General features: G+C 26.8%; 3 protein-coding genes across 3 annotated transcripts; 2 read left to right on the top strand and 1 right to left on the bottom strand.

The window, feature by feature from the left end:
- Positions 1-9,228: 9,228 nt before the first annotated feature.
- On the top strand, positions 9,229-11,093 carry LOC113547867 (uncharacterized protein RAB5IF homolog). The gene is made up of 4 exons (XM_026948415.1): positions 9,229-9,586; positions 9,668-9,771; positions 9,849-9,978; positions 10,969-11,093. Exons 1-4 carry the CDS (start codon positions 9,491-9,493, stop codon positions 11,008-11,010), a joined length of 372 nt encoding a protein of 123 aa, XP_026804216.1. The 5' UTR covers positions 9,229-9,490; the 3' UTR covers positions 11,011-11,093.
- On the bottom strand, positions 11,023-12,786 carry LOC113547868 (39S ribosomal protein L52, mitochondrial). The gene is made up of 3 exons (XM_026948416.1): positions 12,532-12,786; positions 11,347-11,479; positions 11,023-11,284 (listed from the first exon to the last, which is right to left on the bottom strand). Exons 1-3 carry the CDS (start codon positions 12,612-12,614, stop codon positions 11,150-11,152), a joined length of 351 nt encoding a protein of 116 aa, XP_026804217.1. The 5' UTR covers positions 12,615-12,786; the 3' UTR covers positions 11,023-11,149.
- Positions 12,787-12,975: 189 nt separating this feature from the next.
- LOC113547846 (DNA replication factor Cdt1-like) lies at positions 12,976-17,192 on the top strand. Its single transcript, XM_026948380.1, has 10 exons — positions 12,976-13,127; positions 13,269-13,441; positions 14,728-14,901; positions 15,198-15,745; positions 15,827-15,948; positions 16,014-16,114; positions 16,179-16,341; positions 16,422-16,585; positions 16,641-16,842; positions 16,925-17,192. The coding sequence occupies exons 1-10, from the start codon at positions 13,061-13,063 to the stop codon at positions 17,065-17,067; spliced, it is 1,857 nt and encodes a 618-aa protein (XP_026804181.1). The 5' UTR covers positions 12,976-13,060; the 3' UTR covers positions 17,068-17,192.
- The last annotated feature ends 1,846 nt before the right edge of the window (positions 17,193-19,038 follow it).

Below are 19,038 nucleotides of genomic sequence, written 5' to 3'. Positions count from 1 at the left end.
AGATCAGTATTTTTAATATCATAGAAATGTATAAAAATTATTTTAAACTGGTACATTTTGTCAAATAAAATGTAGAAATATTCTGAATAAGTTGGTTTTTGGTTATTAACTTTTAGTGATGTACATGGTATAAGACTAAATATTTGCGCATGTGGAATAGTTTTATTATTAAACAGTAATAATATTTTTGGTAAAATTTTATTTATTACCAAATTTCATTATTATATTAGAAAATTATGAAATATTTTTTTTAATCTACATTAAAATGTATTAGTTGTTATGTTTAAACTAATTAATTTTTAATTTTTGGATGGTTAAAAAAAAATTATAACTGTACTGAATACATCACTAGAGGTTAATAATTAAATTTATTCAATAATATTTCTTATGATTCTTATTTTATTCCTAAAACAATTGTACTTAATTTTTGTATTTATATGATTATTTATTTATCACATTAATAATAATAGATGCATTTTTTATTTAACAAGTTTTGACTTATTTGTACTCATTTATGTTTATTTTTACCAAATATTTTACTTATACAATGTACCTACTACCTATGTACTTATTAATTATAATTAATTATTTTAATATAAACAATAATTTTGTGTGCATTTTTAAAATAAATTGTTTGAATATATTGTGAATTTTCACACACTATAAAGCAATATTTGTATTTTTATACATTTTAATATCTGTGTTAATATCTATTTAATAAACTTTAAATGTTAATTAAACCTAAAGGATAATGACTAAAGTAAAATAGCTAAATCAAGTAATTAAAAGTTGATTATTCTTTTTTTTTGTATTTTATTGGCTTATTTAAATTGTTTAAGTTTAGTTATTGAAAAAGAAGAAGAAAAGTTATAAAAAACTAAGTAAATAAAAAACCAAAAAGTTGAGAACTAAGAAAAAATGCTGATTACAAATATACATTTATTTTCTTATATATATATATATATAATCTCCATTCTCTATATATAATCTATTTCACAACTTTTAATCAATGAGTTATGAATGTTGAAAACATGCTAATGTACAAATTTCCTGATTAAGTACATGTTAGTCAAATCTATGTAAATTATGATTATTATTATTGTATTGCTATTTGCTTCTTTGATATATATATATGTTAATACAAAAGTATAGTGTTTTTTGCAGTATTATTAGGTATTATACTACAATTTTTTATTTTTTGTAAAGATGGCATATTTTATCTTTCACAAAGTTATTTTGGCATACCAAACCTTGTCAATATATAACATTTATTATATATATCTTTTATACTAGAGACCAAGAACAGTATTAATTATTATGGATAAAGAAATCTTTTTTATTGTCCTAATTATTACCTTTTATAATACACTTACAGTATATTTTAAAAGCAATGGTTCTTGATCTTCCAATAAAACAAAAGATATTGGAATATTTGTGTTTAGAAGTGATGTGTTAGGTGGTCTTCTTAAAAAATCTTAAAAGCATCTTAAAAAATGCATAACTCGCTTATGAGATGCCCTAAATGTTTTTAACTTTAAATTTTATTAGAGGTCATTTCACTCTAATTTAAAAGATGAATATGGTTATACTATTAGTTATTATTGTGAACCTAAAATTTGTTATGTTGTGCGTGGGTTAGAGTGAGAAAACAAATAGTGCGCTGACATCTTAAACACTGCGTTTTATGTTATAATAGTTCATAGTACTTATATCTATGTAAAAGCAAACAGTTAAAAAATATTAATTTGGACCATTATTTTATAATTTAAATTTTTCAGATAATTGTTTATTTAGTTAATATAATATAATATTTTTAAAAATTCCTTTAGTTAAGGACATGGTAACATTTGTAACTTTTATGTATTTTAGACCATTCGATAAAATGTTAAAACACTAGAAGGTTTTGATAGTAATAATACAACTATTACAAGTATGCTGGGCAAGTTAACGAATTTTATTTTATACTCGTTAAAATAAGTTATTTTAAAATAATAAAGTTAAGTCAAGTTAAAAGTTACTCATATTTTTTTCGTTAACTCGTCTAGTTAAAATTCTTTGAAATCTTTGAAAAAAAAGTAACTTAACATACCTAGTTTAAAGTTAAAATTTTCTAATTTCCAAAATCCAGACACATAATATTTTTTATTAGATAGTTTTTCTTTACGCTCGAAAAAAATACCTGGCAAATTTAAAATGATGTATCAAAGTACCAACTATCAAAAACCTACTTTTCTAAAATCCTAAAATTCTGAACTATTCTTGCATTATTCTTCGGACGAAAATTAATTTAATTTAGATAATTTTGAATAAAATTAACTTGATGTTTGGTGCTGAGTTAGCTACGTGAAATTAGCGGAGAAAGGCAGTGCCGGCGCTAGGGGAGGACAAATGGGACAAATGTCCAGGGCCCCGCGATTTTTAATTATAATCTTAATACCGTGAGACACATTGACATTTTACTTAATTACAATTTAAATTAACAAATTATAAGTCTATAAATTATTATATACTACACATCACATGTGTATAATATTAGAATGGTGTACTCTGGGGTATCTAATGGCTAATACCTTGTCTAGGGCCCCGCAATACCTAGCGCCGGCACCGGAGATAGGTAATCCTCCATGTAACTTTTAACTGAGTATAGCACTAATTTCAAAAACGTTACGTTTGATCGGTTGAATAGCACTAATTGAGCACTAAATAATTGTGTTATAGCGGAAGTTAGTGCAACCTGCGGCCAACATAAAAAACCTACTGTGTGGCGGCAGTGTGGCACACACGGACGCACAAAAACAATTAGGTGTTCGACAGTAGGTATCTCGACGTTTTTTGGGACGGACTTGTCGCATATATGTATAGTTTATGTAATGCTACACCAGCAATCATCCGAGACGTGTGCACACAACATATTATAATCAGTTAGTATCAGTGTATATGGTGACTGATATATATATATAGCACCGGTCGGCGTCATCCTAAGTGTAAACTAACAGCGTGGAATTATAGAATGATACAATGTAGCCGTTGACGAACCGACGACGACATACGTAAAATTGTGGTTCTTAGACGAAGCCGTCGCATAGGACGACTACAGCGACGCAGGATCGGTGGTACGAAAAAGAAGAGTTTGACGATAAATCACCGAGTTCACGGGTGTCGCACGGTCGGTTATATAGACGCGTTAGACCCCCTCTGCATGGTGGCCAGCCCAACGACACCCGCCTTTTACAATCGCGCGGCCCGTCGGCGATGGCGACACGGTGATGGCTCGCGGTACCGGAGCGGACAACAATCATACTGCCGTAACGACACCAATAGCACTTATGACAATTGTTACTAATTTACGAGAGCTCGACAATTAATCGTTACGGAACAATGCGACCGCGACTGCTTGATGGACACGAAACGTCATGAATAACGGTATAGTTAGAGCGAGACTGCGTGTACTGCATGCACACGTACAAAGGTAACGACATACGGAAGAGGAGTTGGCGTGCGGCGATGGAACAGCCGGCGAAGAAGCCGGACAACAATGATAAAAACATTAAAAACGTATTGAAGCGTTTAACACCGAGTATGGGTTGCCGTGAAGTGGTGGCACACTCGGACGCACGGCCGAACGCAATCGGGGACGCATACAAATAATACGGCGACCGATAATAGAGAAGCCGATCCAAATCGCAAAAGGTATTTTGCGATCGTACAAAAATACAATGTCGGTGTCGGAGACGTCTCACTAAGATATTGTCAAAGTAAAAAAAATAAATCAAATAATATCGTGTGATATGGGATCACGGAAACTCACAACCAATGGTGAGCAGCATGTCTTTGAGTACTGCAGTGAGCCAGTGACGACGCGCGACGTCTACAGTTGCGACGACACGACGGTACTGAACGACTCAAAACGAGATCCATACATATATTATATGTATACTGACTGTGGCTGTGGTGACGGTATATATTTATTTATTAATTTATTATTTATCAAAATATTGTAGTGACATAATTACATCACTGACATCGTGTCACGGACTAAACGGGGTACATTAATTTGCATCGGCATCTGCATGCGCTCGGAATGCTGCCTAATCACCGGCCGGTAATTCGATTGGGATTGTCGTTGACCTGTGAAAAATTTCCGCCGTCGCCATCGTCGTAACGTGCCACTATCACCGTAATATTTGGTACTGTAGTCGGGCAGAGCGTCGTTAACCGCGCTTTTACAGCTAACCACCATAACACTAGAGTCATCTTTGGGTGACCGAATAACGTGCGTAGTTGACTTATACAGACATAAGTAGATAGTTTACTTATTGCATCATTTTCTCCGTGTGGCGCAGTCGTCCTTTTCGACGATAACACACGAGGTCGACGCACGGACGACCGGTATATTTGTGATGGCAACGCAAGTTACATACCAAGACGAATGGTGAATATTGTTATTTGTTGAGCGCTTATACATTTAACGCACCAAAACGATATATGATTTTAAGTGTTCCAATACACTCGTCACTCAATCAACACTAACTAATTTTTAGTTATGTATATTGTCATTTATTTTTCAAATACTTATAGAACTTTTAAACGATTAAAATTTTCTAACAAAAAAAGAACATAATTAGTACCTATATAAGACCTAACATACTTTTTCAAAATACTTTTAACTAAAAATATCCATTCAGCTATATATTATTATGTTTTCGACTAACACTAACGGTATACTACAACGAGTGTCAAGTTAAATCAGCTGCAGATAGTATGTTAAAACACTTCTATTAGACATTATTAATATAGTATATTATTATCATTTATAGTATAGGTAATGCTCTACGCATAAATGTAGTGAAATTGTCTGTACAGTGCGCCGGACAAATAAAGTAATGCGATACACATAATGCGCATATTATTATATTTATATTAATTGATCATTTTAGCTTTAAATACAGGCATTATTAGTTAAAGGTAGTTAACTATACAATATCAATTATTTTATTAATCATTCATTACCATGGTCACTTGTTGACGTTTTTTATTATATTATATTAAATTATTATGCAAATGTTTTTCTTAAAACATTTTGTTCTTTTTTTATACTAAATTTTGTGCCACTGAGCCACCGGATTTTTTTTCATTTATATAATTATTACGAAATTTAAAATGTATTTATCTGCGTGAGTCAGTAAGCCACATTTTTTCTATTTATTAAAAATGTTAATAAAATATCTCTTTTGATATAACAAATTACTGTTTCTTCTTTTTTATATTGTCAAGTATATAATACCTACTTACATTATTTCACCTAATTAACGAAATAATGACTGATAAAATCGTTAATATCTAATATTTATTTATACTTAACGTAAGATTCGTTTGTATATAGAGTTACATGAATATGTTCATGGTCGATATATTGAACTGCATATGCGCTATAAATACTATAAATACGTATTAAATAATGTTTCAAAAAATAGTTGATACATCGTAAACATTAAACGCATGCAGTGAATTGTAAATACTACGCCGATGGATACAACAAGGATAGGATAGGTATATAAACTAGGTAGGTAAGTACATGAAAAACGAATTATGAGGCCTTGTCAGCGTATATGGTATATCACAATTCACAATAAATACATTTCAATAATTGAGCATCACTCGCACTAGTTACATGATTATTTTCCAGTCCTTTATTTTCTGAAATTATCGACGTTGACTGATATAAGAGTACACGTGAATTTAACTTTTCGTTCTAATTTACTCTCAGGTGAAATATATTCCTACTCATACATTGGCCAAATGTAATAATTATCGGTTTTATATTCCTTTTTGTAACAGTGTAACACAAACTATTCTCCTAATGAACCACTTATAAGAATAATGAAAATTATCAATGCTGAACCGACTCACTCTTCTAATTAACTTGCTGTATTTTGCTATACATATTTTACGTTTTCTTTGTTATTCATTATATATTTTTTTTATTTTGTTTTTCATGCTATTTTGTAGGAGAAAATGTTTAAATCGATTGCCATGTTTGAGTATTAAGTAATTCATAATCATCGGGGAAGTTCAATTTACACGCATCTAAACCTATCAGGTATATCCGCAGTCCGGCCATGTCGGTTCGCGGATGATGTACACGTAGCAAGTGAAATCAAAATTTGTATAAATTCGAACTTCGAATAGTATAAAGTTCCCATACAAACACCTGTTAGAGTATATAACATATCGTACATATTATATGAATTAATAATTTTTACCAAAAAATTTGATAAAAGGCATTTCAAAATTTTTGGCGAACGGATATATTTTTATACGGATTTTCATTTGGTCCGGTAAATCATATCCGGCGACAATTGATCCACAATATTTGATCCGATTCAAAAAGAACCTGTACCATAAATATTCTGCTAAAAAACGTTCGGTAACAAATAAATATAAAATATAGATATTTAGAAATTAGAATTATTATTTTATTTTCATAATTTATAAAAACTTCAAGTAAAAAAATAATAATCAGTTAATGTATAAATTAAAAATAATTGTTTAAGCCTTTAAAGCATTATAATATAAAATAATATAGTGGAACTATAAAAGTAATATAGAATAAAAATGTTTAGAAATTAAAATTATAAGCGATACGCCGATACCCTTCAAATATATGTATTGATATTTGTAGTTTCAGTTTTCTACTGTATTTTAAGACGTTGGTATATGTTTTTATATTTTCTTTTTTTTTTTGTAGGATTATTTTCACCCATAATAATTTTTTCTAGTTTTACTTCTTGGAGATCCTGTTTCTGCTTCTATTAATTTGGTATACACATTTAAGTACTTCCCCGTTTCATATTTCTTTGTTGTGTGACATCAACTTTTACATGACAACTTTTTATACTTGATGCAACACTACCTTTGTTTCGTACCCATCATGAATACTTTATAAAAAAAAACCTTTATTTATAAGCATATTTATGCCTTTTTGGCTTTTTATGAATGTAAATGGAATTATTTAATGTTAACATAATAACGTTACTTATAATAAACGTTCGTATACGATCAGGTGTACAACTTTACTAAAATCGAAAAAACGGATATTACGCTCCGTCATAATAATAATTAATAATTTATATCTAATAAAACGTTGAGAGCTAATTAGATTCGTTTATTCGTGACTTTTCCGACCGCTTTGTGTACATAAGGTAATCTTTATTTAAGGTGGACTATCTGCTAATTACATTCTATAATATTCTTCAATATTATAGATTATTTTTCTAAAATTATAATTATAATTTCTATATACTTGTATTTGTATTTTATATTTATTTGTTACCGGACGATTTTTAGCAGGATATTTTTGGTACAGGTTCTTTTTGAACTGGATTAAATGTCGCGGATTAATTGTCACCGGTTATTATATACCGGACCAAATGACGGGTCACCGTATACGAATGAATACAAATATTGACTACCAACGAGTAAAATCACAGTCACTATATTTACTGTTTAATTTTTTATCCTTACTGTAATAAAAATGTTATTTGTGTATTCAAGAATAACGAAAAACAATAAATTTTATTTCGAGTTATTGAGAGAAAAACGCTATTGGTTTTAAGTTTAATGATATAGTTTTAAGGGGATTTCAACGTAGTTTGAGATAAAAAAAAATATTGACGTTCAATATAATAACAAGAATCTACTGTATTATAATAATAATACATTGTATGTATAACATTACTTGGCTTGTCCGGCATATTGTACAGAGTAGAGATAATTTTAATAAATGTATACATAAAGCAACACAATAATTATGATGTATAATATATAATGTCTAATCGAAGTGTTTCAACATGCTATCTGCAGCTGATTTAACGCTAGCTGAATAGATAGTCTTTTGAATAAGAATGTTATATAATAATGATTTGTTTGAAAGTTTAAATCGTTTAAAAGTTTTATAAGTATTGAAGAAATATTAAATAACTATCGTGCGACATGTAATCCATATTTTAGGAAATTACAACTTATTGCGACTTGAATTCCTTTATGCAAGCTACAACGTTTTTAAAGGCATCGCGAGTACGCTTCCATCTTAAAAATACGTATATTTAGTTTTTTAGGTTAATAACGTCAAATAACGGCGGGGGTATGCATGATTATAAATTAAATATGTATTTTTTAAAAGCTTTTTGGGCCCCTATTTTTCATAGAAAGTCGTACTACCCATTTTTTAAGGTTCAATTACATGATATAGTGCTGTGATGGGTAAATGCCCACCAGCCCTTCTATAGTCTACACTCTGCACCACTTCTGTATGATTATACTTTTTAGTATAATGTCAACCTTTTTTATTAATCAAATTGCACTTTAATATTATTTATTAGATAACTATCAATGTGTTATTATTTTATAAGCTAATAGTATACTTATCTATGCCTGGTTAAAAATTTGAATAGTGTGTTGGTTCTAGCTACTATCTAGTTAATATTTTTAGTATTTAGTAGGTTCACACTTCTTGAATCCGCAGTACACACTGATAATTTCGGACTACACTCTTTGTGTCGGGGTTCATCAGTGGGTTCATTAAAAAATAGAGCCAGTAGGGGGCTGACTTTTCCCGTGAATTTTTTTATATTATTTAAAAATCATTGCCAACCTAATTTTTAAAGGACTAAAATGGCTTTGGTCGAAACGGGTATCTTGCCGAAATGGGAAAAGTTGATTTTGGATAAAACGGGCTGCTCCCGTGAAAACCGCGATTAAAGACATACAAAGAGATATATCTTTAATCGTGGTGAAAACATAGACCTAACTAATAGACGTGTCATTCGGGGTGGATGCGGGTGGGTGATGCGGTCTTAGCTAACTGCGATAGTACGCGATGTGAGTATAAATAAGACGCACGGTTACAATGATTGTACAATCCCATGGTTTTTGTGCGCATGTGCAGTGTACATGACTACCTCGATCAGCGCCCTCACGTGCGGACGCCGGAACTACTACCATGTACCGTCTATTAGTATAAGGTCTATGGGTGAAAACGATATATTATTATATCAGAAATACCATACTATATACTATCATGGCTGAAAAACATTACGTACGTTCAACATGGAATAAATAACAAATCACATTATCATTGCCAAATTAAATTTAAAAGGTGATTTGTCTTGATTCGTCATCATTATTATCTATAAGTTGATAAGTTGATTAGATAATGCTAAAATTTAATTTCTAAAATAATTTTGCAATTTGCTATCTGCACATTTTGAATATTTGATATTTTGATACCGGTTTTCACTCTTTATCGACTATCGAGATTTGACGATTTCAATTGAGTTAGTGTATCTAATTAATAATAATTAATAATTACCGAAAATTAAATAGTAAAATTCATTATTGAATACCTAGGTATTATATTTTGATATTCAAACGAATAATTTTAAAAGAACGGTCTAATTACTGTTAACCATTTATGTACCTTAAGTAAAACATGTCAAAAGTATTTGAAAAGAAAACTCCGTGTCAAAATTCTATTTGGGATATATTAAAAAAAGCTACCACAAAAAATTCAGAATGGCCTGATAAAGTAAATATAAATAGTTGAGATTATTATCTTTATTTGTCCAAAAACATAATATTTATATTAATTATTAAATGGTTTATGAAGGATGAATTTCTGGATGTGATTTATTGGGCTAGGCAAATCATTGGACTCATTGCTGGACTATTATGGGGTCTATTACCACTAAAAGGTCTATTTGGATTAGGATTGTAAGAATTAAAACTATGAACTTGTATACTTTTTTAATTGTATAATAGTATTTATAAGTTACTTGTTTATTGTTTAGATTTTTAGTGCTCAATGCTGTTATATTATATGCATATTTTACTAATTTTCAACAAATTGATGAAGAAGAATTTGGTGGAGCTTGGGAGTTAACAAAAGAAGGATTTGTTACTTCATTAGCAGGATTTTTGGTATGAATAATATCAATTGAACCTTATAAATGTAGTTATCTTGTCCCTATTATAAAACCTAGTACTTAGTCAGTTCCAGAAATATTGCTGAACTTTGATATAGTTATATTGTTGATAGATTTTTTATTCTGATATATATTTTTCTATATTATACAAGTTCTTTCTCATATAGTCATATTTTAATAGGTAAATGTATGATATTTTTACAATTATGGTGAAATTCCTTAAATTTATATAATTTTTAATAAACTAATAGTATTCTAGTGTCATTTTGATGTTTATACTATTTATCCAATATATCTCACATGTTTTCCTAAGAGAATGCACACTGTAAAGTGCTATATTGTTGTCTCTGTTTTACAAATGGATAACAATTTGTGTTCAGTAGTTCAAATTTTGTGTTATAAGCTTTAATATTAGAGTGGATTTACCTATTATCAAACATGAAATTAAATAATTTATCTGTTCTCTGGTTGGTTTTTTTTTCTCATTATTATCGTTTTAAATCAGTTAAAATTATTATTAAATGTTAATATTTTATGTACTTATTACTCTTTTTTAAAATTAAAATTTTAAGTCAAATCACACTATTTAAACTGACCACACAAAAGTGCTGAGTATTAATTTTGAAATGTTATTTATTAATAAAATAGAGACAATATATTCAATTTGCATCCTCTAATATGTTTATATTTGCTATGTTAACTTTTTATTAGTAAATATTGACCAACAACCATCATGATATTATCACCAATTGGTTTATTCAATTTTATATTAAATTTGTATAAATCTATCAAAATAATACTACAAATACAACTGATACACCTCACACTTCATTTAAATTATATTATCAAATTATATATTGTATACAAATAACTAATATTTCAGTATTTATGAAAAATTATTTTAATATGTTTGGAAATATATTAAGTTAATATTTATTTTTAATGATTTATATTATAATTAATTTAAATTATATTTTTATTTCAGGTAATGTGGATAATTGTGTATTCTGGAATGCACTTTGATTAAATACAAAAAAAGTTCTACAGTAAAAAATTTTATGTAATTTTTTTATTACAATTAATTAAATTATAATTTTTTGTACAAAATAAGTGTTCTACCTAAATATTTATGACTTATAAGAAAAGTATGAAGATTTCTTTGTATCCTAAATATTTTTATTTCCTTTTGGCTTAAGTTTTCTTTCCAATACATTTTTTATCTGTTCCTCTGTTTCTCCAACTTTCTTCGCATACCGTTCCTTAGCAATGTCTAAACTTTCACTAAGTTCAACAATTTTTTTCTAAAAATGATTAAATTAAATTAAATTGTTATTTATATTTATAATACTGTTAATAAACTTACAGCATATTCTCTTTGAAGCAAAATTTTTCTTTTTTGTTTCATACCAAATGGGGTAGGACGTCCGTCCAAAAAAATGTAATCAGCGCCATCCGTAAGAATACCTCTATCCATTGGGTTTAAAGGTAGCTTTTTTCTGTAAATTAAATTTTAACTTTTGTTTACGATAAGATGGAAAAGTAAATCTATAATATAAGAAAATTATGTTATGATAAATTTAAATTTCCAAGTCTATGATTAAAAAGAATACTTCTATTTTTATTTATTTAAATTTTGTACAACAATTAACTGCCAGACAATAAAAATAGAATTTATATTTACAAGGTAAAGCTCAACTTTATAAGTTATAACATTAATTTGGAAAATATAAATAATACACAAATGAAAGACAGGTACATAGTATAATCTAAATAATATAGTCTACATGGTTGAAAAATATAAGACATTGAGCAGGAGAATTCATTTATAGAAAAGTATAAAAAAATAAAAGAAAGGAAGAAACTAATGGATTGGACATGTATTAAGACATGATGGGTTTCTTTGTGTAAGGCAGGAGAGTGTTATAAGAAAATACCAAAACTTAGATATATAAGACAAAATCTATTGAATCTTTATATAATTCAATTATTAGATATTATATTCAATAATTGTTAAATGTAAAATTATTTTCTTTCTGTTTAACATCACCTTTTTTTTTTTGCTTATTTAAAACTGTTATTGGGTTTTAGCCTGTTTAAATAAATAGTGAAAGGTGAATAAAAGGTTGTAATTTGTATAACAAATTAAGAAAACAACCAACGAGGAAGTGTGCAGGGTGGGGGATTCCTATAAACCACCTATAGAATTGATTACAAGAAAAATACATTTTAAAGGGATATTAAAATATCTAGAGACAAAAATGGATGCTTTGTGGTGACAATTTGAAACTGTTGAAAAGGAGTTGGGGAGTATAAGTATATTACAGATAGTAAGATTGTAAAGGATTCTGCAAAGAAGGAAACATTCATTCAATGAATTAAAATTTTAATTATAAAAAAGATACTTAAAATGAAGAAAAAAATAATCAACTATTTAACAGTTTTCTTATTAATTCAAATAGTGTTATGGGATTAGTATATTGCATAAATGTTATTGTGAAACAACCAGTATAAATTGAATATATATATACATAAATATTTAGATACTTACGAAGACCTCCAAGACAAATCTAATCTTAAACTGTAACTGGTTGAAAAATATCTAATATTTTTAACTAAATTGATGCCCAACATTTTAAATATTTTAAAGTACCACAAATTCTTTAATATTCTTATATAATAAACTAAACAACAAAAGTTTTCTTGAGTAAAAAGTAAAGTTAACTAAGTGAACGGGTGAAGAACAATCATAGAATATAGAAATTAGAATTATTGAAAAGATCTGATCTTTTATTCAGTTATCAGTATTGTTTTATCTACGAACGATATCAGCGGTATATATCGTTATTATCAAAATTGGGAACTGTGTACCAGTCGTCCAAATTGGCTAGTCGGTAGCACTGAATACATACTATTTTATTCAGTGAGTCCGGTACCCTCTATAAATTAATAATTTATCATTTATGCTAGAGAATAAAGATAATCCCGCGAAGATTTTTGATTATTCCCATCACCAGCAACAAGCTACTTTATAAACAGTAAACACTCCGCTGTAAATAAACTCTATAGTATTCTTGTACATGAATAAACTTGTTAAACGTTTACAGTTTACATGGGTTATCATCGTTAATATATGCTATTACATAGGTAATAGTTATTGGAAATCCCATCATTGATGTTAAATCATTATTCATTAATCACTATACTGATTAATGATTAGTGAGTAGTCTATTAACATAGTTCAATTTTTATTTTGTGATTCAATCGAAAATTGAATTTTTATTGAAGTAAACATGGATACTCAAAAAACATTGGATACTTTCATTAAAAGTAGAAAAAGGCCAACCAACGAAGATGGTTTGCATAAAAAGGAACTATTAAACAATACCATTGGAATAAATAAACCAACTAGAAAATTGTCATTTGATTGTACTGAGCAGCAAACGGTTAAAAAACAAAAGGTTAGTTATATAATTAATACTTAATTATATTAGAATTATACTGATATTATTATTATGTTTTTTTTATTTTAATGGTGATCGTATTACAATGAGTTCCGCTTAATGTGATCAATGGTTTAATGGAATAAAAAAAGAAAAACCTGAACCAAAAATTATGTTACAAATGTTAAATTTATCTATTATTAGAATCACCAGGTACTAGATAATTGAGTCACTTTTATGAACATTACTTTATTGATTTTGTGGCCATTCAAACTGATTTAAGTTATAAAACCTAAAATATTTTTAATCTAATCAATGTATTGTTGTGCTTTGCATCTAGTGGCTGATTTAAAGGTTCAAATAAAATGTTTTATGGAATAATATTTTTTAGTATTGTTTGTAATAATTTATAAAATACAAAAAGCGTTGTACGATAAATACTTTTGATAGTTCTGTGTCTGTTATAGATAGGCATCATTTTAATATAATACGGTATGATCTATTTTAATCATTTAACAATGCAGTATATTTGTTACTAATTGATGTGATTTTATTTCTTACTAATAGATTGTAACCCAAAATTAAAATAATGTATAGAGATCATTGAAAATTGATTTAAAACTGAAATAGAAATATAGTATATAATATACAATTCAAATTATTTATAAATATAGGTACCTATTTAATATTTTGTTAAGTTTTTTTGTTCTTAATATTAAGTAAATAAGAAGGAAGAATAAATTAGAAGGAATGAATGGAAAAGTTGCCCAATGGCCTTTTTAATAACTATTTTATTATACTTTATAAAATCTTAAAACCCTACGATTCCAACTATTCCACTAATTAGATTAGTCGCTAACCTTTAATTTATCCTCTTAAAAACGTTTTAGATTTTTAAATGTTTTTTTTTTTTCAAATACATTTCTTAAGTTGAAAAAAAATTTCATTTATACCATTGACTATACTCATCATCTTTAACTTAATAAGTTTTGGTTATTTTTTAGTTCTTGAGAGTAAGCATTTTGTATGTATAAAATTAAAATAACCTGTGTTATACAAGCAACTTTAATTATTAACATTGAAACTTATATTCATTGCAAGATAAAACAATTGTAAATGTTAACTTGATTTAAAATAAAATAACAATATAAAACCCATGGATTTTTTATACTTAAATTTTATATGATATTATACTTAACAGAATAATTGTCCATATTTTATTATTCTGTAAAATACATATTATGTATATTAATGCATAACTTTACCTATCAATTTAATTTAATTTATTTAATATTTATTTTTAGGTTGATTCTGGTATAATAAAAATAATTGGTCAAGATAATCTAAATGCTTCTGTTAATAATTTGGTCACTGAAAACGTTTTGGAGAAAAAAGAGACGGAAAATAAGAATGAAGTTCATTCTGAAAGAGCAACAACTCCAGAACAATCACCGTCAACTAAGGCTAAATTACGTAAAGTATGTTTATCAATAGTTGTATATTATCCATATGTCATTAATAACTAAATAAAAAATTTAGTTCACATCAATTGTATTTATTTTAAAAATAATAGTTATTTCTATAAGTTAAAGAAGTATTTCTTTTAGTATTATGATACAATTATATATAATGAAGATTATAAAGTTAATCTTGGTAGCCTTTACCAAAACTGTTCATACTTAATTGAAATAATTCTAACAAAACAATAAAAATAATAAATTTTTTTTTTTATCTAAAAAATTATTATAAGTTAATATCTGTTTAATTAATTTAGGAATTGGATTTGGGTGAATTTCGTAAAATTGTTCGTCGTAAACACAACCTTAAGAAATTGCAAGAAAAATTAAGCTCAGTAGAACAATCACAAGTTGAACTAAAGTCTGCTGAATCTAAAGTCGAAGCTGCTAAAACTCATTACTTATCTTCATTTAAATCAGTTGATCTCTTGGTTGATACTAGCCCAGTAAAAGTCGGATCAAGTCCTATAAAACGTTCTCAACTCAAACCTACTGCTTTATTTCTCACCCCAGCACAGTCAATGCTTAGTCCAAGGAAAGTTATGATGACCACTCAAATAACACAGCCCAAAGAATATGTTTCGCCTAGAAAGTTATTAGATGAAGTTGGATCTCTTTTAGCTATGTCACCATCAAAACGCTATTCTGCACTAGTTGATTCTAAAACATTGCCTTTGCCTTTGAAATACCGTGTTTTAGACGAATTATTCAAAGCTTTAGAAACTGTATCGTCTATGATGTTTACTAGAAAAGAAAAAATAACATTTAATAAACTCAAACGTGGTATTCAGCAAATGACTAGAAAGTAATCAGTTAATTTTAATAATATATCTTAATTAATTTTATTATGTAAATGTAAAACTTATAATATAATTATTTTGTTTAGAAATTTTACTGAATTACACTTGGCACAAATCAAAACTGTAGTACCAGATTTTTTTAAATATGCATTAGTAAAATCACCAAAAGAAAAATCTAGTTATGAATTAGTGATAACTCCAAATTATGGTAAATAATATTATAATAGTTATTAATTTTATTGTGTTAGATTATTCAATTTTTTTATCAATTAGGCTCAGTAAATGAAGATAACATTGACTTAATTGAACAAACTACTCAGAGAAAAAAAACATTTTCTAATGCATTACTTGACATTTTGAAGGAGCATCATAAAGTATAATTTAATAGTAATTTAAATAATTAAATTCAATTAAAATAACTATTTTTGTTATTTCCAGGAATATTTGAGTAAGCTTATTCCACCTATTGTGATTGACAAAGATAAAATAACCAGATGGCATCCTGAATTTGATGTAGAAACAGTAGAAGATATCATTCCTTCAACGTTACCCAAAATTGAAATTAACAAACCAAAAATAGTAACTGCAAAAGATTTATTGGGTATTTAACATTTAACTTTATAAAAGTATTTAAATTAAATTAATTAAGTAATGCACTAATTACTGCTTAATTTTTTCTAGATAAATCTCATGCATTGTTTGTTTACAATAATCGCTTAAACAGGACTCTTACAACAATGAATAATGGAAATAAAAATTTAACTGAAAAAAAATTTCCTACAACAGACGCAAAAAATGCTTTAAAAGGAGCACTTAAAGGGATTCCCAATTCATTTTTACTAAAGGTATTATTTTTGTATTATTTTTAGTTTAAAATATATACTGAATATTTTTGTAAAGATTCAGGAAAAGCAAGCAGAAAAAGCTAAAGAATTGATGACACGGTCGGTTGGTCAATTAGATGAAGATAGAATGATGAATAGATTACCAGATATTGCAAGAAGGATTCGTACCTATTTTGTACAACTTCAAAGAAATGTTATGCCATTCAAAAAAGTCATTGGTCAGTTAAAGCAGAGTTATCCTGAAGCTATGACAGACCGTAATTAAATATTCCCTTCATTATTTTATAACTTTTCTACTAGTAATAAAAATAATAATATTATTAACTGTTATTATTTTAGAGGAATGGAAAGCGCATTTAAATCTTCTCCAAGAAAAAGTACCTCATTGGATTGTATTAAAAAGCTTGGATGGAATTGAACACATTCGAATTGATAAGAAAGTTGAATTTGAAGAAACTGTAATTAAAATATTAACAAAATAATATTGTTTTAACAGACATTAATTTGTCTAAAATTTGCTTTAGTTTTATTTATTTACATTATATACTTTTATTTCCAGCCATTTATTTTGAAAAAAATTTTTTTTTTTTATCATGTAACCACCTGTTTGCCAAATGTTTAAATACTTTTTTTCAAAATTATTAGTATATGTAAGTAATATTAAAGTAATTATACTTTTTAAATAATCTTTTTATATTATTTTTTTAGTAACAGTTATACTTTGCTCCAAAATGTTTTAATTCATATGTTATATTTATATTTGTAGTTATATATTTATATTATGTCATATAAAAACATATTTACTATATTCACTTATCAAAATAATATGATTTGAATAAGTTTATTGATTATTTATATAATAATCTAGTTATATTAACATTACAATTCTTGCATATTTTTAATTAAATTCAATAAAAAATAAGCAAACAGTGAAGACATTATTTTAAAAAAATTGTGTAACATTTTAATTTAAGCAGAAAATATTTTAATTTCTTTGCTATGTAACTAATGATATTTATATTTTAACATGTCTTTAACTTACAATTATTATGTTATTATTAAATTATTACATATTTTATAGAATATCATATTTCAAATAATACAAAATTGAAAGTATTATTTTATTAATTTGTCTTTAAGAACTTTATGTTAGAATAATAATTTTTAATTTCAACTTTCATAATAAAAAAGTATAAGGTAATAATATTATCTTTTATAGTTCCAATAATTTATAACATTATTGTTTTGTTTTAATATCTAGAAATTCTTATCATCAAATATTTGTACAAAACTAGTAATTTAGTTTGGATGAGTTTCTTATTATCATAATATTATTGACTATTTAAATTAATTTAATAGATATGCTAGTTATTAGTCATTATAACTTGTTATACAAAATGAATAATCAATGTCAAATTTTAACATACATTTCAAAATAGTATTACAGCGAGATTTTATTTGAAAATTTCTGAAATGAACAATATTAAGTCAAGTATTTTCTTAAATGAGAAAATTGAATGATAATTATTAGTTATAAATCAACAGTACTCCTATAAGTCCTACTTTTATCCAACACTGATAAATAATTACTAATGACTGATTAGTTTTATAGTGATAACTTTTTGCAATATAGTTAAATTTCCAGGTCGGATTATAAATTTGGCTAATATGGTTTGAAATAAAAACTAAGTTATTTAGCCAATTAATTTAATTTGTATGGTTGAAGAGTCTGTTCATCTGGACTTATTAACAAGCTAGATTTATACTTCAGTAATAAATATATTATATTATTTTCTAATATGTATTAGAACCATAGGCGTGCACAGAGGTATTTAGCAGTTATAAAAATATTGCCAAATCATCAAAGAGACACTAGTTCATTTTTTAAAGATATTTTTTATATTATTATCAGGACTGTCCCTAGGGGCACAGCATTAAGATTTCGGTCCTCTCAGGTTGTGCATAAGTATGATACGTTTGCACGTCTATGATTTAAACAGTTCAATTTGTTTAAATTTTTGATATACACATAGAGAATAATACTTGCATTTTTAAAATAGTAACACAATTAATGTACCATATTTAGGTAGGCCTATTCATTCATTTTGATTTTAGAGATAACTTAAATCCAAATTGACTAAATATGAATTGTATAAATTTAATCATAATATATTTTTTTTATTAAAATAAACATAAATAATTAAATAATTTGTTGTATTATATGATAATATACTACAATATGATTATAGTAAATTTTACATGAAAAAATATTAATGTTTAAACGTTGATATTTTATTTTTGAATATCATTACAAACACAATAGTTAAATCACTGCTAAATCGATATTACCAAAGATGAACCAAATATTAAATTTTCAAGCTTTTTACTCAAACACAAAAATAAGTCGTAATAATAAAAAACATTTTAAATGTCTAAATATAAATAAAAAGTCA

The sequence above is a fragment of the Rhopalosiphum maidis genome, chromosome 1 (assembly GCF_003676215.2).
Source record: "Rhopalosiphum maidis isolate BTI-1 chromosome 1, ASM367621v3, whole genome shotgun sequence".
Taxonomy (NCBI): Eukaryota; Metazoa; Arthropoda; class Insecta; order Hemiptera; family Aphididae; genus Rhopalosiphum; species Rhopalosiphum maidis.
This window is presented reverse-complemented; position numbering and strand designations above follow the sequence as displayed.

What these genes read in the sequence shown, in the direction of transcription:
- LOC113547846 (XM_026948380.1), top strand. Translation starts at nt 13,061, where the DNA reads ATGAATAAACTTGTTAAACGTTTACAGTTTACATGGGTTATCATCGTT. An exon ending in CCAATTCATTTTTACTAAAG is followed by an intron (nt 16,586 to 16,640) that starts GTATTATTTTTG and finishes ATTTTTGTAAAG; the next exon opens with ATTCAGGAAAAGCAAGCAGA. An exon ending in TCCTGAAGCTATGACAGACC is followed by an intron (nt 16,843 to 16,924) that starts GTAATTAAATAT and finishes TTATTATTTTAG; the next exon opens with AGGAATGGAAAGCGCATTTA.
- LOC113547868 (XM_026948416.1), bottom strand. Translation starts at nt 12,614, where the DNA reads ATGTTGGGCATCAATTTAGTTAAAAATATTAGATATTTTTCAACCAGT. An exon ending in GATTTGTCTTGGAGGTCTTC is followed by an intron (nt 11,480 to 12,531) that starts GTAAGTATCTAA and finishes TTTAATTTACAG; the next exon opens with AAAAAAGCTACCTTTAAACC. An exon ending in TGCTTCAAAGAGAATATGCT is followed by an intron (nt 11,285 to 11,346) that starts GTAAGTTTATTA and finishes AATCATTTTTAG; the next exon opens with AAAAAAATTGTTGAACTTAG.
- LOC113547867 (XM_026948415.1), top strand. Translation starts at nt 9,491, where the DNA reads ATGTCAAAAGTATTTGAAAAGAAAACTCCGTGTCAAAATTCTATTTGG. An exon ending in ATTCAGAATGGCCTGATAAA is followed by an intron (nt 9,587 to 9,667) that starts GTAAATATAAAT and finishes TGGTTTATGAAG; the next exon opens with GATGAATTTCTGGATGTGAT. An exon ending in CTTCATTAGCAGGATTTTTG is followed by an intron (nt 9,979 to 10,968) that starts GTATGAATAATA and finishes TTTTTATTTCAG; the next exon opens with GTAATGTGGATAATTGTGTA.